Here is a 24229-nt window from a genome sequence, read left to right as displayed (position 1 = left end):
TTGTAGTGATTTTCCCATATATGAATAATACGATCACATAATAAATATCGATTCCCCTTGTAATGTTTTCTCTATATTTGAGGATTTCTATCGCATGATTAATAGTAATTTTCCTTGCAATATTTTCCCATATTTGAATATTCCTATCACATAATTAATGGTAATTGCCCATGTAATCATTTTCCCATATTTGAATAATACCATCAAATAATAAATGTCGATTCCCCGTGTAATGTTTTCTCTATATTTGAGGATTCCTGTCATATGATTAATAGAATGGTAGTTTTTCTGGGAGACAAGTTTTATAAGGTATGAATTCCTTTATAATTTGTTCAAAATATAAACTGTTCCCAAACAGAAAACTTAGTGGGCAGTTTAATGAATCAATACAAAATGAAAGTAGCAATTTATAATTTATATAAAGTTTTCAATAAATACAAAAATTAACAATAAAATGCATAAAATATACAATTCATGTTCGGTTAGACATTTACAATTTTAAACGGACAAGAGAATCCAGTAAAAATCATTAATATCTTTGCATGTAAAGGACACAATAATATATCAACATGAAGCAGTTAAATTAAGTTTTATGTATAAACATAACTTGGGTATTGCATCTTGCAATATTTCTTGCTAAAATACAAATGTTATTTCCAGGTAAAATTAAAGGTTTACATTTAAGACATGTGGAAGTGGACAAATTAATGCATCATATAGTTAAAGTGTTGCCGGAAATCTTAACAAACTGTCGGATAACCAATTGTGGGGATGTAAAGTGAAGATGAAAACTGCGTTGTGGTTTCCAGATTCGCTCTTTACTCAAATGTGACGTCAACGTAAGCGCGGTACGTCACGATACATAAAGGCGCTATAAATGTGTTATCGATTCCCGACATACTCGGGGCCGCGAATAGTAATCTGAATAGAATGAAATATGTTAATAACATATTTGCCTTGAAGAAATCATTATTACTTAACGAATATCCTACGTAAATCACATCTTACATGAAACACTGTCTCTGATTCAATTATCAATTTTCCTTTGAATTTTCACAGTCACTTCATGAAAATTAATGCACTTCTAGAGGATACAATTTTACAACTGCGCGATTTGTAAGTCCATTTTGTGTTTGAATTTTAGCACTTCGAGTATGTCCATCTTTTCTCGGGACTAGTTCTTCAACCACGGCAATTTTCCATAGCAAACGGGGAACATCGTCATTGAGCAACACATCGTCTCCAACATATATCGTCTGGTCATTTCTGCCTGTCGTCTGATGACGTTTTCTTAAAGCGGTTAAGTATTTGTGACGTCATCTATCCCGGAAGTGGTTGATTATCATCGTTTTTATCGTAGCCCGTTTGAAAACTGACGGGCGGTCACTCGCTATAGGGTTTGTAGGAACATATTCTTCAAACGGTAGTTTTGTGATTCGTCTGCCGTAAAGTAAGTGTGACGGTGTAAGTATTTCCGGTTCATCTAATGTACCAGAAGTTACATACGTCAACGGCCTGTCGTTAATCAACGCCTCGATTTCCGTAATAACAGTTTGTAACGTTTGGTAGGTGACACAGGAACGTTATCGTGGTTTTCGTCATACCTAAAAGACGTTCCCACATTCCATCGAACCAAGGGGCGCGATTCGGTATCATCTTCCACTCGATTCCTCTGTCGTTGAGTTCTTCTCTAACTGTGATGGACGGGAACAAATTTTGTACCTGTCTGGATGCTGATATGAAGGTGTTGGCGTTGTCTGACATCATGACGTGAGGAACAGACTTTCTGCCTCAAAAACGTCGGAATGCTTGTGGGAATGACTCTGCTGATAGATCTGGAGCTAGTTCTAGATGAACGGCTCTCGTGGTAGTGCATGTAAACAAGCATAATTAGGCCTTAACAACGTTTATGTTGTTATCTCGAACCAATAATGCCCCAATGAAATCTTCTCCTGTGTAAGTAAACGGCTTGACGTCAGAAACTCTGCCCTTTCGTAGTGGAGCTGAGTAGGGTTTACCAACAATCTTCTTACAACAGGTACATTTACGTAGTATGGCTTTCACACTTTTACGGATAGACGGAATCCAGTACCTCTGTCTTAAGAATGTGATAGTTGAACTAACGCCGGCATGTAGTGACCTAGAGTGTGCGTCGTTGACAACCAAGCTATTGAATGGATGCTTAGCTGGTAGCAGGTACGGGCCATTTCGTCTAGTGGTTCATTGTGGATACGTCCACGGCACTTCAGAAGTCCATTGTCGCTAAATAGTATAAGTTGTCCACATAGTGGGAGTTTGTTTCTCTTGGTCTGTATATCTTTCACTTCTGCTTGATAACTGGACATCTGGCAGCTTCGTATGCACACCTTCTCAGCTCTGTGAAGTCCATCTGTAGTTACTGTTTCAGTGGACCTCCCGCCTCCCGATGACCTTCACAGTTGTCTATGAAGCGCAGTACATAAGCTGTAACTTCGCTAACGAACTTAATCTTGACATGTTGACGAAACTGCTGTTGTTCACTGGTAAAGCTGTATCTTCTGATTGGTTAGTAGGTACTGGGTCTGTAATCGTTGCAATGATAGCGTAAGTATCTCTTTCTTGCCAAACTGGCCAATTGTCAGGTGTGGTGAGCCATTTAGGTCCGTGGGACCATAGATTACTGTTCTTGAAGTGAATCGTCGATATTCCTCTGGTGAGTAAATCTGCGGAATTGTCCTTTGTCGTGCAATACCTCTATTTCCGGTTTTCGGTCAGCTCGTGGAATTCAGTCACACGATTCCTACTAAATCGCTTGAGTGTCTTGGACGTCTGGAGCTAGTACAGCACAATCGGGCTGTATGACCATAGGTGTATTTGCGGAATGCTGGTGTTCTGCTGCAGGTGCTAACAGAGTCGGGAACCAATCACTGCTGCCATCAGCTCTAACCTCGGTAACGTTAACTTTTTCAACGGAGCAACACGGGTCTTAGCCATCATCAGTGTAGACTGGTTGTCTCTGCAGATGTATGCCGTAGCACCATACGAAATCAAGCGTCGCAGAATATGTGAATACATGTATGATTTGATGTATGCGGTGTACTCTAAAAGTAGTATCTAGGGAACGTAGTGGTTGTCACGGAATTCATGTCTGTAATTAAACTACGCCATTTTTCTTGATGTCGTCAGGTATGGGCATGTCCATTTTTTAATGATAATTTTGTTGCCATAATTCTTAGAGAAGTAGCTTTGCTCTGACAGTAGCTGGACTGAGTAGACCTAAGGGATCGTAGAGTCGAGACGTATGCTGCTGCAATATAGCTGTCTTGGTAATAATCTGGGTTGTTAAGATGTTCTTCGCCGGATACAGTAAAACGTCACTGTCTGTATCCCATGTCATACCGAGTACCTTAGGACATCGGTCTAAATCTAAGACTGAATCGTTGGTTGCTTGCACACGGAGCTTGTTACTGCGAAAAGGACTGCACGGTATCCGTACGTTGTAAAGTCGCTGTCTGTGTTGGGTCATAGAAATCGCGTCGCATCTCGATCCTTCTCGTCAAGACCAATATTAAAAAAAGCCTTCTCGATGTTTGTTGTTATGGCGTATCTATTCAGTTTGGTAATGGCACAGCAATGGTCGGTACAATAAGTACGTCTAGCGGTATGGTCTCTCCCTGTTCGACGTGTAGAAACACTATGCTCGTGGGTATGTAACGACACTGTTCTGATTTACCACAAAAGGATGCTAAAGATATAGTGTCCAAACCGGTGTGTTTTAATTTCAGTTTCTCAGCAAGATCGTCTGTAATAAAAGACATCTGCGCGCCTTCATCTAATAATATATTTGTAGCGGTTCTAGTATAATCTTGCGAATTTACTCGAGCGACTGCAGTCTTGAGCAGAACGTTCGACCTTTGATGTGTAGTAGAATGAAGAATAGCGGTTCCCGTCGTTCCCGTTAGACCGGAAGTAGAAATCACGAACGGCGATTCACTTGGATTCAAACCCGGCACAGTCGATGGCTGGTCACAAATACTTGAATGGTGCTTTCGCTGGCAGTTCCTGGAACGGCAATCAGAAACTTGGTGGTTTCCCAGGCAGTTGTAGCATTTTTTGTAACATTTGTATCTATGTCATTTGCATCCATAAACTTTTACGATGATAAGTCTTTCTTCAAGGGTTTTCACCTTTTTACAATTAAGCGACGTATGTTCATCTCCACAGAATAGACACAGTTTCTTTGATTCGCTGTTATTACTGTTAGTCGTGCACGTATGTTTCTTTGTTGTGTATTTATTCTTTCCGGTTCCGGTGAATAAGGAAGCCGTCGGCACGTGTGGTTTTCTAATGTCGTCTGTCTGACCCGCTTCAAATGTTAATTTCTGCGATAGCAGCTCTCAAATCTTGCAGTTGCCATCGTGCGTTTCCGTGTTCTCGCGCTAAATTCCGTCGTTATTCGGCTGCAAGTTTTTTCCCGATTATAATACCAGTAAATCACCATAGAAGTTTTGACACTCACCTAAAGATGCTATTCCCCGGATATAGTTCTACATTTTGTCGTGAAATCTACGTAGACTCGCCACACTGTTGTCTGGAATCGGCAAATCTAGAAGCGACTGCATGTAAGTATCTATTATCTTGCGAGATTGTGCGAATCTTTCTTGTAACAAATCTATAGCCTTCTGATAATTTGCGTTAGTCAGTGGAAAACCTGTTATGGCGGTAGATGCAGTGTCTTGCAGTAAGGAGCGTAAGTAGTTAAACTTTTGGACATCAGACAGTGTTTGGTTCAAATGTACAGCAGCCTCATACGAGTCCCTAAATGACTGCCAATGTGCGACATTTCAATCAAACAGACGTCGGTAACCTCAGTTTAGTTAGTCTATGAAATGACGAATTATCAGACGGTACTCTATGAATACATCTACTAGAGTAAGAAACGTTCTCACCTGATACAGTTCTAGCACTACCGTTAACGTCCTGCGAATCACGGATCACGCTGCCGCTATCAGTGTCACTAGAGTTTCAAACGTGAGTCAATGGAATATTAATTACTATCTACCAGTTTTACTTCCAAATTGTCAACATCTGGATGATTTACAACCTTCTCGTTGAGATTCTTGATGATATTTGCCTTCTCCTCCATGATTTCGAGCAGGGAAGGAAACTTTTGTAGATTCATCGTAACGATTGTAGAATTTCTCACGGCACTAACATTGTGGGAATGTACAGTGAAGAAACAAACTGCGTTGTGGTTTCCAGGTTCGACCTTTACTCAAACATTATGTGTAACTACAAAACAACGTTACGTCGGAAGAGACGTAAGCGCGGTACGTCACGCTACATTAATGCGCTATAAATATGTTATCAATTTTCGACATCAATAACTCACTTCTTCAATGTAAAGTACGTTTAAGTACTTGTGAATTTCAAACATTCAATGTGAATGCAAGTTTCATCGAAACTATGCTAAACTCTTTCACGATCAAGTGAGACTGCTTGTCTCAAGTGAGGTTGTTTATTCTAAGTGAAGTGGCTGGTCTCAAGTGAGATTGCTTATGTTTTCATACACGACGTTTTCGACGCATGGTGCTGTCTCACAACTGAACTAATGGACAGCGTTTGCCATACAATAGCTCATATTAAAGAAAAACAAATATCGGGAGTACCAGGACTACTTTTAAAACGTATAAATGATTATTTTCTGTCCAACTTCGGTGTTATCTTTTCTGACCGTTTAGGATCATGGAGTACATTCAATATATATTTACTAGAATTCCGCTTAAGCCGGGCCTAGGGGGCGTGAGGGGTGTTGCCCTATCCGTTAACTCTCATGAAGAGACTTAATAATACCAACTCTGCTAATATGTCTGGCTGCATTCTATGCTTTCAAAAGATCTTATTACAGATTTTATTCCATAATTCAATCGGCCTGATGAACTTTTATCTCTTTGAATATCTGTCAGTACCTAACTTATGTAAGACTCTATCTTAAACCACTGCGTTCCCCGTTTCTATGAGCAGCAGATAAACTAGCTGGAGAACTTTTGCATTTAAATTCAATTTTGCATCTAGGACATCTAACACTTGTGTCACAACTTCTTTTTTCAACAGTTTGTATACATTTAGGACAAGCTTCATATCCAAGTAATTTTACATTGAATGCTTCGTATCCATGCGAAAGACTGAACCCTAAAACAAATTCAACCCTTTTGTTATTGTACGCTGTACCTTTGAGATTTCCTGCAGATCTTGCTGGGACGAAGAAAACTTTGACTTCTACCCGATTGTCTGAACCTAAGTCAAGATCTATGAAACCAACTGCAGGTTTATTATTAGGAGCACATATGGTTCCTTTCTGTGTCTCAAGCTTTCCTAGTTCGATGCCATGGATATGTACTTCTCTGCCTTCAATTTTTCCAAAGAACCTTCTCCCTGGTGCAAGCCTACGGATGCTTTCTATGTCTATCCCAAGCCATTCTCTTGGATACCTAGGCTTTGTGACATATTTAGACTGTCGAAGAACATCTTCTTTCAACTGCTGGGCTGCCGTAAGTATTGCAGGATCACCTGGAGTTTTGGAACTTCCAAAGCCAAGTAGACTCTTCAACACAAATAGATAAAATCTTGAATGCGGACTTTTTACTTTGTCGTGCCAAATCTCAACACGCTGAAGCACTCTCTCTATGCTGTACATCTCTCGGAAACGTGGATGTCTTATTGCAAATAACCATTCTCTGTGATCTAAATCAATGATTCGAATGGAGACATTGTGCTGTGGAGCATCATTTTCATAATCTGTGAAGTTTTTCTCATATTCATTTACAATTGTATCTATGTCACTTGCATCCGTTACTTGTTCAAGAATTCCATAAGCATTTTGTGTACAATACTTCATTTTGATTTTTGCAATTTGCAATCGCCGAGAGGCAACACTTTCCTCCCTTTTGTGAACTATCTTTCCTGGTATTTTCTTGAAAAGGGCGTTATACCATTTTTGGCAGTTAAAAATGCTATCGTCGTCCATTTTGTCTGGCTCAGTATTGCTAAAGCAAAGGAGGAAAAGCTCGTCCAGTGTAATGTAACAATCTTTAATAAAATTGGCCACTTCTGTTTGCCTGTTATGAGAATATCTATGAACACCGTCTGTACTCTTATAGTGTATAAAACTGCAGAACATTAGTCTGACTTGGATTTCGCCAATATACCCAAAGCTTTCCTCGAGTCCAATAGGGGTAACGTCACGACATTTTTCAAACAGCGAACAAGCCTGTTTTACACTTGGTAGTAATTTGTAGGCAGCTGACTCGAAATCCTCAGCTGGTGTTTTTTTTTTGGGGCGATCTCCAAGGTATTTCCCTGTATAAGCGCCTACTCGAGTAAGCATCATGTTTCCATACATGTGATATATATGCATCAAATCAAGTTTGATGTAATGTGGTAAGTCATCCGAGGATTCGTATTCTTTAAATATCGTATCTAACGCTCCTTTAAAACACTCTTCAGCATTATCCGTTTCTTCAGGACGACATATTGTATAAAGTCTGCCAAGATGTGCTCTAAACTGTGCAGCGCTTGAAAACGACTTTGTGAGCTGTTTCAAGATATCAAATCGCTCAGTGTATGGAGGACGATTGCAAACATCATCTAAAATAGGAGAAAACTTTGGACGGCGCGAGTGGGAAGTCTGTGTTTCATTTTCTCCGGCTGCTTTGTTGTCTCTCAGTATAAATGTCCTTGTCATTATGTGTACAATGGTTGGAGACTGTTCTTCTTTGACAAGGTCACCAGCTTCTTTTATGAAATTAACTGCGAAGTTGCCGAGACGTCTTTTGCTTTCTAGGCATATTTGTGGAAATGGACTTCGCTGTATCTTTGCAGAGAAAGTTAGCACCTGATCAAGTATCTCTTTCGCTACATAATAATGTGTAATTCGCACCATGTTGGTTTTCCTTTCTTGTACATCTTTCACCATGAATTCCTGCATTTCATATGGAAATTCTTCAAACTTAAGGATTTTATCCGCATCCTCTGGTCCCAGAAATCCTGCAAGGAACTTGCATGGGACAGATGCTTGACCATAGTAGTAAACCAATGACAAGTAAGCTAAAGCTTTCTGCCATGGTTGTAACGTTTCACTAAGAAGCAAGTAATCTCTGACGTACGGCTCTATCCCAGTGTACTTATAACTGTGCACCGTAAGTCCAAATTCGAACATAGTGTGTTTTTCACCGTTTTCAACTCGATGTACAAGTTCCTTGATCTTTTCCTTTTTGCTTTCTGTCGTGCATTGCTTTTTGTACAAAAGACCTAGTTGCCTTGCTTCTTTTAAAGACACGGAAGATTTCAGCTTGCATCTGCTTTTCTCTCTGTCTATTTCATCTTTTTCTATTCTTTCCCGACTGCGCTTCACATAGAAAATTATAACTGTGCACTTGTCTCTCAAAACCCGTTGAATGGAGTCGACCATTTGTTCGTCTTCGCCGATGACAAGTAGAAGAATCGGTAGACGAGTTTTATCGCTCAAAAACTTTACCTTTTCTTTTAAGTCTGTGATAGTTAAACCATGTCTGTGCTTGACCTGTGCGCATGGAACTTTTTCTCTTAAGCTCCATACGATTCTTTGCGACAGAGTTGTTCCCCCTGACCCAGGATTATGTAATAGTGTTACACATCCTGGTCGATATGTGTCGACATGCTGTTGTACTATAAAATCTATCATATTCTTCGTAATATCTCGCTCTACATCTACATGACCAGGTCCAACATGGTACCACCATGGCCATGGAAGTGTTCCTCCCTTGAAAAAAGTATCTTCTTGTGTCTCAAGGGCATCTTGAGTATATTCTACTCCTGTTTTGTTGTTGATATATAAAACGTCAAGATCTTCTCTTAGCCACCGGGCATTTTCATCTGTGATATCAGTATCACTTGTTAAGTCACTTGTGGGAAGTTGGAATTTTGATGAACTTTCTGTTACTACTGGCTTGCATACTATTCTTATTGCTCGACACACATCCTGAAGACACATTTCAACTCGTGTTATGTCGTCTTCGTGATAAAGAAGGGTGCTCTTCAAAACGGTATCTGCTTCAACCTTCTTTGATAAGCTTTCGTCAACTAAAACAATCTTCGGTGCTAACGTCTCACCAACTTCCTCTAAGATATACTGCATATGCTGTGCTTCTGTGTAATGTTTTGGCCATAGTGAGACGACCGTAAATTCTGTACAGCTTTCTCCAAATTTCCGCAGTTGTTCTAGGATCTGTGTGAAACTTCCTTTTACCTGTTTCTTCCATTTTCGGAAATCTGCATCTGTCCTCGTCCCGGGCCTTTCAGAGTAACCTTTCATTCCTATCCAATAAAGACTGTTCTCGTTGAAATTGCATTTATCCTTATCTTGCCAACTTATCACGTGCAACGATCGTTGTCTTGAAACAGAATGTTCAGCAAACGATAGCATCCCTGATGACCTACTCTCAGGATCTAAATCAAACACAACTGACCATTGAACTAATAATAATGCATCTAAGTTTTGAATCATTGAGGTTTGTAATCTGTTTAAAACTAGTATATAGTGTCCTCGATTAAAATTCTGAACGGATTCTAAAAACAAACCAGATTGCTTTTGTGTAGATGTTTCTTTTTCTGACTCAGGAGGATTGATATTAATGTTGACTGTGTCTGCACTTATATGCTGGCCTGTACATGCGTGTGCATACGTTATCACTTTACTTTCAGAGCAAGGTCCTGTAGAATGTCGTGCTCCAGAAGGGGAGTAAGTCTCTGAATAAGAAATATATGATAAAATGAAAATAAATCGCTCGTGACTATGGTGATTAATAAAATTATTTTATTTTTTATAACTTCATTTTCAAGATTTGTATGATATTAAACAGGATTTTCTATTCAGACATAAATACTATAAAGCTTATACTATAGATGATATATACTTGTTTCAGTGTAAAATCAAAATATCTTTCACGGAGTGAACACCAGATCCAAATTATCAGATATGTAAACTTGTGCAAAAAGACCACCTCCGAGAAACTGCCTTTAAATACCACTATACGTAGTGTATATTTACCTGAGATGAAAGACCTTTTTCGTTGCCCGATGATGGTCTTTACAGACAGGTTTGCCTGTATATTTCACTCTTATATTGAAATAGAACAACATGAGATAAATCAAAATATTTCAAGATTTATGATATTTGAGAAATACGTCGTCACCCTAAGTAACTACTGGTCTGACACAAGTAAAAAATTATGAAGAGGATAGTGTGTCGGCCTCTCCATCCATGGTCTCGTGCGTTCGAATCTTATTAGTTCGCAACCATACGCAGCCCGTAATATCTATATATAAGTTTTATGTTTAAGTTGTTCCTATTTACCTTCTTCATCAGAACTATCATCATCTGTAGGCCTGCTCATATCTGTCATACTGTTTTGACTGCCAACCATAATGTTTTTACATTTAATGTTCTGGTTAATAAAGATACTTGAAGAACTTGTACCTAAAAATAATACATATGTGTATGTAGATTTGAGTTTTAATTTTGATGTAATTGATTTATATCTGACACATATTGAATAATATTTTTTCTTATACAAATGCAAAAAAGAACAACAACATTTTTTGACATCCCGAATAAAATAGAAAAAATGGAAACTCTACAGGTCGCTCAGCACGATATAAAGGAACATGTTGCAGACTCGGTTTGATTGAGCCTGTCCATGGACGGTAGTGGGAATGCATGCTACCGTCCACGCCCTCTAGTTAAGAAGCTTTAATAAATATGATGTTTAACGTGTATATAATATAGACACCACTGAAACAATTATAAAATATTACTAATGAATTTCGCTTATTTAGTTATTAATCTTGAAAATCTATTTTTGACAATGTTATTGTACAACTGGGTTTTCCTAACATAGGTCACGCTATAAAAAGTAAACAATGAGATATTTGACATCAAAACTTTCTATATAAAATTAAATTTCAAATCCTTTGATTCTTTTATATCAGTCTTACATGACAACAATATGTAATAAGTATACTTGTTGAAAGTCTGTCTGATGAAGGTGAACTAACGACTGACTGGATTGTTGCTTCTTCGTCACCTTGTGGTCCTAGTGTAAACATGCAATCTCTTTTTTCCCTGCATTTACTCTCGGATATGTAACTGGCACACTGTTCCACTGGTTCCATTCTAGCATCCGATCTATTCCTTGATGGAAATGATGTGTCATTACTGCTGTCCTCACATTCATTTCTGTTCTTTTGTTCTCTTTCCCGACCTACGGAAACAGAGATAGGAATTGAAAAATTAACAGAGAAATTACCATATGGTCCCACTAATGCACTTGAACGTGGAAGAATATCAAGACAAAAATGTATACCAGGTCTTACAAAAAGAAGAAAATATACGCTGATTAAAATGCAAAAATAAATCTAAACATAAAACAGTATATTTTTTTTTGCGAAAAGATATATGACGTCTTGCGGGTAAAATGGGACAATTGAAAATACAGGGAAAGGACATCGAATTTTACATTTTCTCTCATTTATGTTCTAATCTTGAAACTACTGCATAACGTGCTTACTCGGTTAAAGATATATAGCAAACTATTGCCCTTTGTAGATAAGTATAGTCATTAGGTCAGAAATCATAATTTTATTACCTGGTAAAATGATTTGGTGATTTTACCTGTCAATTCCTTAATCTTCCTCTTCGACTTCTTTTTTCTGCCCATTTTTCGAAGTCGCCTAATGCAAATTTTTTATTAATCTGAAAAACAAACAAGAGGTTTCTACATTTTGATGCTTTCCACTCGTTTCAGATAATAGTAATCTACAAATTAAATCAAGGCTCTGTATCTGTGTATACCTGTGACACTGTTATGCTTAGTTTTGTTCATCATTTCCTTGACCTCACTGGAAAATCTGTTCGACACATACCTTAGGTCTTGTACTGTAAATCGGGATATTTCGCGAGTTCTTGTTTTCGCTATTTTCGCTACCTTTTCAGGCCTAAGGTGTAATAGTCTTTGTTTTCCCTACTCACAAAAGTTGACCTTACTAAAAGTAATTTATTACAAATATGAAAGCAATATATCTTTATTTCGTATATTAAAAAAAAAAAAAAAAAAACTACGACGCATTGACATCACTTGATCGCCGATGTCGGCGTTGGTTAAATTTTATGAGCAGACCAAGAACTCTCACTTCTATTTTGACAGAATTATAGCCTTTTATACTTAGAAAATTGGGATTTCTAAAGTTATATTTAGGTCCAATTTTCCTAAATAATATATATATATATATATATATATGCAAAGTATTATAAATCTTGTTTGCATCAATAGAATATTGGTATAGATGAGTCCACTTTTCTTGAATACTTCAAGAGCTTTAAAGCTTTGAAACATTGAACATTTGTTATTATTATTATAAAATGAGTAGACAGGCTCAGAACTGCACTTTGAAAAAGAATTATGGCGCTTTTAAATTGGAATGTTGGCATTGTTATATTTGTAACCACTTTCACGGAATACTACACAATCTAAACATTTCTCACCTATTGTCAGTAGGTGAGTAAGAACTTCAAGAACTATAGCTCTTTTTTTGCGTATTGATTGCCTAATTTCAAGCATTTACAGATGAGCGTTTAATTTGTGTGGTTGTAATTCTAATTTAAACTGTCACTTTCAAATCAAACTGATTACACTGCAGTTTAGATGGGTGTATTAGTTTTGTTTTTGGTTAATAGCTGGAAAAATTAAATATGTGCAGGATGCAAGATTCGTTTGATATTATATGCTATAGTATAAAAATTCTTAATGTCCTACATAACCCTGAATGGTATGGATCGCGGGTGGTAAACAATGATAATTTTAGATTGGCTCCTTGAACACATTAAATACCTGTGAATATGTTATTATTGTTATAACAATATAATAGTCCAATAACTTTCCTAAATTTAATTTATAAAGGATCTTTAAACGTACATAAAGGCTAATATCAGGTTTCCCAAACCTTTCAGTTGAGTTAAATCTATATCAGTTTAATGTATTCTTTTCAAAATTTATCATGCGTGTAAGAGTACACCAAGGGACTGCGTAAAATACATGTACTAAACGCATTAAAATCCCCAGTTCACTTACCGATCCAACGTAGAATCAACTTAGTGTTTTAACTTCTATTTCCACGTACTATTCACTCTCTGCTCATTTTCATAGTTTTCAGTGAAATAAAATGTATCTTTGAAACACTCCGTTTACTTATCTTTCCCCTACAGTGTAGATTAACTTGAGCAAGTTAGTTTAATGTTTGCTTAATTGTAAACTGTACCGTTCAAAAATGTTCTATATTCGTTAATGTATTAGCATCATTCTCATCCATAAATGACCATACTACATATTTTCTTCCCTTTCGATACTATATGGAAGGCACGTTATCCATTTAAAAATTGATTTAACCAAAAATACTTATTTTTCTTTTACCAAAGATTCTTGCTGATCAGTTTAACTCATATTATTTTTTCTAACATTAAGCTGAAATGATGCATAGTAGAAAGTCCAAACCTAATCATAACCCTAGAGAGAAACGAATAAATACATAAATTTTTATATGTTAAAACTCAATCTCTCATTTGTGACTATAATAATGGTAAAAATATTGCATCTGCTGCTTGTTCACTCGGTGCAAATTGTATCGATCTTACACGGAAACTTTATATATTTACAAATTGTTGTAATAAATACATTTCATCAAAAATATAGTATAAAGTAGATATTTACAAATTCCTGTTATATATCCATTGTAAGGTTCGCCATAAGTCAAAATGAAAACGAAACAAGAAGTTAAATATGCAAATTGTCATAGTAGGCTAGAAATATCATGTTTCATGTAAAACCAATTATATTAAAACCTGTTCGTAGGCCGGTTAATAACGTTTGTTTGAACATCTAGGTCGGAAATTGAATACTACGCGTTTTAGACATGTCCGATATATGATTGCAACAACCGTACCTCTTAGAATTGCACTTGTTAATATAACGGTACCGTCTACATTTCTGCGGCAAATTTGTTTGTATTTCTTCAGTACAGTAGAAGTTTAGTGATAGACAAATACTTAGATTATTACGAAAAATAGATGGAGAATTTAAATTAGTACGTAGAATATAAGATGACTTTGCAGAATGTAGCTTTAATGGAATGTCTTAAAGAAGTACTGTTGTTTATAGGCAGGTGTACAGAAGATGCAGAGTGTAACCGTAGGTGTGAAAGAATTAATTTCAGAACTCAAATATATGTACTCATGAAATGTAATTATGTAATACCATTCTGTGAAAAGTGGCGTCTTAGTTTTTTAGCATCTGTACACGTGCTAAGATAGGGTTACGTGTAAAAGCGGGCGTGCAGAATAAGGAGAGAAGTAAAACGCGCTTCCAAATGACACTAAATACTAACCTCAGTTTTTGGCAATTTCAAAAAAAAATGTTTTGAAAACAAAGCAAACTTAATGTGTGTGTGTGTTTATATTTGTACGTCTAGGATAACTTCCTTATCCGTTAAGTGTCAAATAATTAATGCATTCCATGGCATTGTGTTTTACATTTATTCTTGAATAAGTTCATTTATTTATTCAGATACAGTCCCGCGTCATCAAAAAACGTGTTTGTTGTCCAAAATATTATCATGAGGTTTGTGAATTAAAAAGCATAGTTTATGTCTTTACATAAATGGTAGTTTCTAATTAATGGACATTTTCAATTTCGACATACAATACGAGCGGCTGTTTATAACAAGTGTTTGTCAAAAGGATTGAAGACGACATATATACATTTAGCAAAAACTACCGATTATAACATTGTTCAAAATTAAAAACATAAAATATAATGTCTTGTTCTAATGAATTTAAGTAATTATAGTCCATGCTTGTGTTCAAATAGATGCATCTTCATTATTTTGCTGCATCTACTAAACTTGAAAAAAAAGTCTTTTTATTGCGCATCATTATCAGTCGGGGAATTGTTATATGTAGTTTTCATACGAAATGTGAAATAACTTATCATCTGAGGAACTTTAATTGGATAAATTTTTGGGGTGTTTTAATATTTTGATGTCTCAAATTATTGACACAAATGATAAGGTTTTCATATATTACATGTATAATGACTTATATAATAGGGTTTTTACAACAGTAACTCGATCTAGGATGCTGTAGTCGGCTCGAGTGGATTTTGCCAGATCTGATATCACGAGGCGCGCACGCGCCGAGTGTGATACGTCCTTGCAAAATCCACTAGAGCCGAATACAAAATCCCAGATCGAGCTACTGTTGTAATGACCCATTTATTATATACCTCCACCTTTTTGTTTGTTTATTTGTTATCGAACGAAATCTTAAATGTTTGTTGCTGTTTGAGTGATGTTTTTGTTTGCGCTGTTTATATAACTGTGTCAGCTCATGCATATTCAATGAAAGTAGTCCGACAACATACAAATCGGAAGTACAATACGGGATTTTTGGAAGGTACAATAAGGATTTTTTTCAGCCTGTTCGTATTACATTGTGAAATGCAAGCTGTATTTTTGACAGAATTTAAATAGGTACGATGAGACGTTCAATAAATAATGATACTCCGTGTGTAGTACCGTAACAGGTGGTTATTTTTGAATGCGGTTTTCAGCACATTATAGAGCAATGTATTGGAAACAAAATGCCATATGAATGATGAAATTCGGTAGATTCAAAGTAAAAATATAATCATTTGAGTGAGGTGTACTCAGGTATACTGGACCATAGCAAAAATAAATATAACTTAGGTTTGTCCTGTGCATCCAGTGTCTCAGAATAATAGAATAACTTGAAAAATCACAAAATTCTGTCATTAGCTCGACTATTCGAAGAATAAGTAGAGCTATCCTACTCACCACGGCGTCGGCGTCGGCGTCGACGTCACACCTTGGGTTAAGTTTTTCGTACCAGTCCACATTTTGACAAAGTCTTTTGAGATAAAGCTTTGAAACTTTCAACACTTGTTTACCATCATCATGGCCAGTTATAGGCAAGAGCACATAACTCAGTCAAGGATTTTGGCTGAATTATGGCTCCTTTTGACTTAGAAATCATGGTTAAGTTTTTCGTACCAGTTCATATTTTGACAAAGTCTTTTGAGATAAAGCTTTGAAACTTTCAATATTTGTTTACCATCACCATGTCCAGTTCTAGGCAAGAGCACATAACTCCATCAAGGATTTTTGCTGAATTATGGCCCTTTTTGACTTAGAAATCTGGGTTAATATTTCGTACCAGTTCATATTTTGACAGTCTTTTGAGATAAAGCTTTGAAACTTTCAACACCTGTTTACCATCACCATGTCCAGTTATAGGCAAGAGTACATAACTCCATCAAGGATTTTGGCTGAATTATGGCCCCTTTTGTCTTAGAAATCATGGTTAAGTTTTTCGTACCAGTTCATATTTTGACAAAGTCTTTTGAGATAAAGCTTTGAAACTTTCAGTACTTGTTTACCATCACCATGTCCAGTTATAGGCAAGAGCACATAACTCCATCAAGGATTTTTGCTGAATTATGGCCCTTTTTGACTTAGAAATCTGGGTTAATATTTCGTACCAGTTCATATTTTGACAAAGTCTTTTGAGATAAAGCTTTGAAACTTTCAACACCTGTTTACCATCACCATGTCCAGTTATAGGCAAGAGTACATAACTCCATCAAGGATTTTGGCTGAATTATGGCCCATTTTGACTTAGAAATCTTTGTTAAGTTTTTCGTACCAGTTCATATGTTTTGTAAAGTGTTTGACATATGGCCTTGAAACTTTTATCACTTGTTTAGTATAATAGTCTCTATCTGTAGGAAAGAGAACATAACTCTGTCATCTATTTTGGCTGAATTATGGTCCTTTTTGGATTTTGAAATTGGTTCTGTTTTCATACAAGTCCATGTTTTGTCAAAACTATTTGACATATGGCTTTTAAACTTTGAACACTTGTTTATCATTATGATTTCCATCTGTAGGCAAGAGTACATAACTATTTTGACTGAATTATGGCCCTTTTTGGACTTTGAAATTGGCTCATATATTGCCATTTAGTGCAAGACTTATCGAAATCAAAGTAATACAGGAACATTGTTTGTCTAATATATTTATTCCTTTTGTCTGAATATCCGTGGAAATATTTTGACCCCATTCTTCAATCAATTCTTCGAATAGTCGAGCGCGCTGTCATCAGACAGCTCTTGTTTTTCTACGAGGTACAGCAATTTGTGATGAGTCTGAGTTTGTTTTAACCACTTATTGCGTTTTTCATTTTACAACACAACTAAAACATCTAAACTCGAGGTTGATTCCATCTGGAATGAGTCTCGAGAGCAATTAATCTAAGTTGTAAGAACTTGTTTCGCAATCGAGAATTAAGAAATTAGTATCAACTTAAAATACAAGAATTCTTTCAACGATGAACAGCACATCTGACAAAATTGCAGAGGCATATTGTACTCAACATTTCATTTTTCGAGTAAAAATATACACACTTCATTTAATACTGTTATCCTTCTTTTTTATTTTAGTTTTCAAATGTTTATGTAAAGATGATGATTTGATTTAACTGTTTAAACTGAAAATTGAACTACCGTTCTAGTTGTTGAATAGTAAAATAAAGGAATTGCATATTACAATTTTAATATTTTGGACATAAAATGGCCCAGTATACCTGTGTACACCTCACTCAAATGATTATATTTTTACTTTGAATCTACCGATTTTTATCATTCTTATGGCATTTTGTTTCCAATAAATTGCTTTATAAGTCCTGAAAACCGCATTTGAAAATAACTATCGGTTACGGAACTATACATGGAGTATCATTATTTACTGAACGCTCCTCGTATATAATAAAATAGGGTTATTATAACAGTAGCTTGATCTGGGATGCAGTATTCGGCTCGAGTGGATTTTACCAGATCGGATCTCACGAGGCGCGCAAGCGCCGAGTGTGATCCGACCTTGAAAAATCCACGAGAGCCGAATACAAAGTCCCAGATCTAGCTACTGTTATAATGACCCTTTTATTATATACCTTTACCATTTTGATTCTTGTTTTGTTCTTGAACGAAATCTTCAATGTTTATCGATATTAAATGGAACTTAGTGAAGTTTTTATGTACGCTATTTATAGAAATGTGTCGGATCATGCATATTAATGAAAATAGTCCGGCAGCATACAATACGGAAGGTACAATACGGAATTTAAAAGGTACAATCCGGAATTTTTGTCTGTGTTCATATGTAATTGTGAAATACAAGCCGATTTTTTACAGAATTTATATAGGTATATAATAAATATGTATAATGCACGAGTGTTAGTTCGGGAACAAATGCAACATCGTTCGATGATACTCATATATATTGTAACAGTATACATTAAAATGGATGTAACATAATAGTGAAAAGAACTAAATTCCAGTCTTGATAAATGCCAGGTGCCCGAAAATTCGAAAAAAAAAATGTTTTTTTTTTATTGAGTATAACAAAGAAAATTCTCCGATTTGGTTATTGGTACTTATCGATAATATTTCGGGTACGCCCGGTGCTAAAAGCGTATTTACATGGTTGTAGTTTGTTATAAACAAATGGCGCGATTTTTTGGAATATTTAAGCAATGTTGTTACTTTTATATGGCATCATACTTGTATTTAATGCTGGAGACACCCAAGTTAGTTCAATGATCTCTTTTATTGAAAATAGTCTACATGAAAATAACATTTTTGCTCCAGGTTTTCTTTCTTTCTTCTTTTGGTACGTTCGGCACTTTATTTTCGAGGAGGAAACAGTAATAAGATTTAATACTAGCTATAACCGACCGATTAAAGTATCAGATTGCGTGTCTATTTTCAATAGGTTTTCGAAAGTCTGTAATTCAGTATTTACTTTTTAATGAATACACCCGGATAAGAGCTTTGTTTACGTCATCGGATTGTGAAAAATACTCTGTTTGTGGTTTTCATCACTGCTAAAGTGTATAAACATATCAATTATTTAAGGAGTTTACTTGCCGGGGGTATAAAACCGCTCTCGGTCATAGCCCAGCAATCATTAGTTTCACGAACACTAAGCACTATTCACACAACTTCGGAAAATACTTTGTAACGCTTGAAATTAGGCAGAATATAAATCTCATTTTAGAAGCGACATTTTTTTCAGCAGGTATGGAATTTGCTTATTTTCTGTAACTATTTCAAAAACATTGTAGGCATATCATAAATCCAGTTGCCATTCTGTTTGTACATGGATAAATGAAAACTGCGCGTAAATGATATTGTATTGTAAGTTTTTTTCATTGTTTAGTATGTTTAGTTTTAAGAAAATACATTTGTTAAATTCTGCTTTACAGGCTAGAAGACAAGATGTACAGCAACCTTATATTCCTTCTGTTAGCAACAAAGACAATGGCAGTATCGCTTGTTTACATTGAAGAATCGAATGAAGTTAAATATGAAGCCGAGGACTATAACGACAAAGAATTTATAGAAACATTTTGGCAAGGAAGTCTTTCTGACCTGCAAAATCCACTGATTAACCACCAGAGATATTCATACGTTATTAACAATGAAAATATTTGTAAAAAAGATGTTTTTGTTCTAGCATTAGTAAAAAGCAAACCTGAAAGGTATCTGGAACGAAAAGCTATTAGAAACACGTGGTCGTCTGTGAAAAGTCACAATGGTGCAAATATTGTTACAATATTTATTATGGGCAAACCTCAGATTACAAGTATGAACTCTAACTTGGAGAAAGAGCTCAAGAGGGAGAATACCGAATTCGGGGACATCATACAGGGAAGTTTCACTGAACACATAAAAAATCAAACGTATAAAAGTATCATGGGCTTGTCATGGGCAAAGACATTTTGTGATAACGCACACTTCATACTTAGCACCAACGACGATACGATGGTAGATCCATTCCACCTGATTGACTTTCTTCAGAAACAACAGCGAATCAAAACTGACAACTTTTTATATTGCTCAACATTCTTTGACAATGGTCCAGTAAGAACACCAGGAGACAAATCATTCGTCACAATGAACGAATATCCCTTTGAAAAATATCCACCACATTGCGAAGACTTTTCTTTCATTATATCCAATGACGTCTTGTCAAAGCTTCTTGGTGCAACAAAATCTGTATTACATTTCTGGGTTGATAATGTCTATGTCACTGGAATGCTTGCAGCTAAAGCGGAAGTAAATCACACGGACATGACAGAAGATCACGGATACAATCTAATGCAGTCCGAACATTTGAGAAAAGACATAGACAATTCAATGTTCCTGTTGGCAAAATATAGAAGTTTGAGAAAGAACTGGGACATTGCATGGAAAATTATTCAAGATCTTCATAACAAGTAGTATGTAGAAATTTATGAAATGAAGGATGGACATTGGGTTCATGGTTACAGGGATATGTTACACCAAATTGTGTGTATGTACGTGTTTTTTTATTATTACAGAAACGTTTGCTTAAAAAAGCTGTTTGATAAATAAAAATGTTTGAAAATATATGATAAACAGTAGGTATTCACTGGTTACATTTTGTTTAGCTTAGACTCACACAATCTAGGTAATTTGGCGACATATCCAGTTTTATTTTGTGCCGAAGGAAGTCCCCAGGTGCCCCTCTTGGCATTATTTCAGGCATGGGCGGACACTGGGTAGAACCACCGACCTTCCGTAAGGCAATTTGATGGCTTTCTGCCATGAAGATTTCTACGCCTCAAGCGAAGTCCAAACCCAGATTGGCGAGGGACAAGTGAGTCAAGGTCATTTGGTGACAGGGGTCCCTGTTATTCATTTTTAATGATATTAAAATCTTTAAAACACATTGTCTTTTAAGATGATTACAATGTTTAGCGTTTGCATATTTCAGACATCTTTTGATCTTTTTTATCGTTACTTGTATCGGAGGTAAATTAGCACCTTTAAATACGGCACCATTACATCAATATATATTATATTATTATTATCATTATATACCACATTTATATAGCACTCTTTTCATATAAAAATACGTTCAAAAGTGCTTTACATAAAAACATTTATAACATGTTCAATAAAAAATGGTAATTGAACTATTATAGAAGAACTTAAAATTATATTACGGTAATAAGATACCAAGCATTTTAAATTGAAGGTAGACAGATCAAAACCTGAAACAAAAATACAATATCGTAAAACACTAACGGACCTATTAAAGACACAGGTTAGAGCAGAATAGAACAGAAGATATCATACATTTTGAACAGACAGAATTAATCGGTATGATGTCTGCGAAATGCATCACAGCATATTAAACCGTCCCGGATGATTGGGTTAATCCCCACCTAAATGGTCCGGAAAACATCCATTATACATCCCACAGAAAAAAAACACCGCTAACATTATTCTGTCACACTAGAGTTCTTAATTAAAGTAATTGATTGGTCGGCAAAGTACCTACATTATTAATCACGTAATCAGTGAGATTAGTTCCCAAAGAATTGTATGAAATAATGCGTCTTTAACTTTGCAAGGTCTTGCACTCACTTATGTCAGATGGGAGGGCATTCCATAATCTCGCAGCTGCTGTCTGAAAGCTCCTGTCACCAAATCGCATTTTTCGAATCCAGGAAAGCACCGAGGTTCCTGACACTGCCTGATTGTTTTAATATGATCTTCTCTGTTGAAAAATAACATTAACAACGTCCCATCTATAAAAATGAGAGATACATGTACTAATCTTGTCGCATTTCCTAAAGACTAAAAGTAGGTAAGTATCACGAAAATCTTTGCATTGCTTACCATTCCTTATCTAGCAGACCTTAAAAACATTATTTATTAAACAATAACACATTATGACTTGTTATAAACCATATTTGTCCTAAGTATACTTATTTATTGAAAACCCATTTATTTGTTTTTGAAAGCATCCTTTACAAATCCTCACAAAGATTAACATGAATATTTTGAACAGGTAAGTCTTAGTTTTATTTACTTCACAACAGCGAGTGTTAAGTGCTGTGTGGCGGCCGTAAAAAGTCGCCCCGACTTCATCTCAGTGTTGTTATATTTTCTGGTCCTTCGGGATCATTGATTTCAACTCATTTAGATTTGAAGATTGAATACTGCTTAAGCCGGTGCTAGGGGGCGTGGGCAGTGTTGCATTTTCCATTACTGCTCATGAACCGACTCAATCAAACCGAGTCTGCAATTTTCACTGTTTGCCTTGTTTTCGGTGCTTCCGAGGGATCTACTTTTCAGATTTTAGTAATTGCGCTTTGAAATGAAAATTAACCGCTGCCATATATTAAAGGGCAAATACAACTGTAATATATAAATTTAATTGTCCTGAAAGAATAAACATAAATCACCGTACGAGTGTAAACAAATACGTAAATTAGATTTCATATCACTAGAAAGTACGTACATAGTGACATTGAATAGACTTTCTTGTGATACGAAATCCAATCTATTATACCGACATTACACGATTTAGGGGATATTTAACGCGCTAGCGGTCCAGTCGACGTTTTGATGTCTTGAATTTAAATCACCAATAACTGCAAATAGAATGACCATACAAAATCACCTCAATGCCGTCAATATATGGTATCATAACTATTTAAGTGACTTCTCCTTAAAATTGAAATGAAATAAACAACTAAATAACAACTATTGTCTAGAGCTATCATTCATGATCTGACATTAAAATAATGTAGCAAAACCATCTAGATGCAAGAACTTGGGAACACGCCGACGGAAATGAATTTAGTTGCCCTATCTTGAAAGATATAACTTTAATAAGAAGACATAAGACACCTATAAATAGGCTAGACTGTTTAATGATTTCTAGAGAAATAAATGGCAAAAGAGTCTAAAATATATATGCTTCAGTTTAACGTATTATTTTCGTTGAAAGATATTGATATTCTTCAACGATACACTGTTTTTAATGAGAGAATTTGTTCAGTATGTTTTATTGATGAAAAGAAATAATTAATTAGAAAATTACCGAAAACAAAGTTGATGTTGTTGAGATGTCGCTGTTCAAAGTGAGCCAGGATGTACACCCCTACTTAAATAAATAACAGCAAGACAAATATAATGCAAGGTAACTATTTAAGATTTGGTACATTAGTGAAATTATTATATCAGTCCATTTAACGGCAGTTTTTCTTATTGAACACAGGTCCTACAAGCTTAAATTCCGTGAAACTGAAGTAACTTCACAGTTTTGACAGCGGTATCCTTATCACATTTGACCAATATATTTACAATTGTACGATAATATCTCATACGTCATACTGGAACTGAATAAAACTTCACACAGGTCTTTTTCTTCACAATTCATTGGTAATGTTATATATTTCACTTAAAGTTTGATTACATTTCTACTTTTAGGACTAAACATAACAGAACCATGTTCACGGTTTTTCAATACAGACACATTACAACTGATTTAAACTTCATACATGTCCTCCTCCAAACCAACATGCCATGAGTATGACATGAGTTTCATTCCTCTTACTATAATACCAAGGAAGAAAGCTCCCCCACTGTCTGTTTATTGTTGTTATATTAAATAGATGTAAGTTATCTCCTGTCGCGAAATGAAAAGGTCTTACAGTATTTTTTTTGTTCGACTTTCTATACGCCCTCCGTCTCTCCACCCATTTGTTGTTTACTACTACATGTTGAAAACTTCATCATTTTCAATGCCTTTGCCAGATAAAATTTGCATATGCCATAATAGGCCTGACAACAGCCTTTTACTTTCTGACAAAATCGGTATTTGTTAAATATAGAAGTCAAAGAACATTATTGGTAATAATACACTCAACAATTTTCCTAGTTCCTGACCTGATTTTTTCAAATATCTCTGCCACATTTTGATAGATTGTAATGAAAATTGGATTGATTGTTAAATGATTAGTTGTGTTAAAAATATAACCATGATAACATTGAGTCGTGACCGTTAAAAATGAGTGCAACCTTGTGCTGCAAGTAGTGCCATCTGCGGGATAAAACTGTTGCGGACAACATTATACGGTTCAAAGGATAGACTATACTCTCATCCTGACATCGGTTGCTGTTTTGCAACTGTGCATTAGTAGATCTTCAGATTTAAATCGAGAAATATGCACGAGTTATGCAGAGGATATTTTGCGCGTCATAGT

At 35.8% G+C, this 24229-nt stretch overlaps 2 protein-coding genes across 2 annotated transcripts; one reads left to right on the top strand and one right to left on the bottom strand.

The window, feature by feature from the left end:
• Positions 1-360: 360 nt before the first annotated feature.
• Positions 361-13930, bottom strand: LOC123564445 (sterile alpha motif domain-containing protein 9-like). Its single transcript, XM_045358049.2, has 5 exons — positions 13782-13930; positions 11690-11770; positions 11040-11279; positions 10373-10495; positions 361-9765 (listed from the first exon to the last, which is right to left on the bottom strand). Exons 2-5 carry the CDS (start codon positions 11733-11735, stop codon positions 5966-5968), a joined length of 4209 nt encoding a protein of 1402 aa, XP_045213984.2. The 5' UTR covers positions 11736-11770; positions 13782-13930; the 3' UTR covers positions 361-5965.
• Positions 13931-18828: 4898 nt separating this feature from the next.
• LOC128546012 (beta-1,3-galactosyltransferase 5-like) lies at positions 18829-20594 on the top strand. The gene is made up of 2 exons (XM_053523772.1): positions 18829-19221; positions 19409-20594. The coding sequence occupies exon 2, from the start codon at positions 19422-19424 to the stop codon at positions 20424-20426; it is 1005 nt and encodes a 334-aa protein (XP_053379747.1). The 5' UTR covers positions 18829-19221; positions 19409-19421; the 3' UTR covers positions 20427-20594.
• The last annotated feature ends 3635 nt before the right edge of the window (positions 20595-24229 follow it).

The sequence above is a fragment of the Mercenaria mercenaria genome, chromosome 2, assembly GCF_021730395.1.
Source record: "Mercenaria mercenaria strain notata chromosome 2, MADL_Memer_1, whole genome shotgun sequence".
NCBI lineage: Eukaryota > Metazoa > Mollusca > Bivalvia > Venerida > Veneridae > Mercenaria > Mercenaria mercenaria.
This window is presented reverse-complemented; position numbering and strand designations above follow the sequence as displayed.

What these genes read in the sequence shown, in the direction of transcription:
- LOC123564445 (XM_045358049.2), bottom strand. Translation starts at nt 11,735, where the DNA reads ATGGGCAGAAAAAAGAAGTCGAAGAGGAAGATTAAGGAATTGACAG. An exon ending in ATCAGACAGACTTTCAACAA is followed by an intron (nt 10,496 to 11,039) that starts GTATACTTATTA and finishes TATTATTTTTAG; the next exon opens with GTACAAGTTCTTCAAGTATC. An exon ending in TGATAGTTCTGATGAAGAAG is followed by an intron (nt 9,766 to 10,372) that starts GTAAATAGGAAC and finishes TTTCTTATTCAG; the next exon opens with AGACTTACTCCCCTTCTGGA.
- LOC128546012 (XM_053523772.1), top strand. Translation starts at nt 19,422, where the DNA reads ATGTACAGCAACCTTATATTCCTTCTGTTAGCAACAAAGACAATGGCA.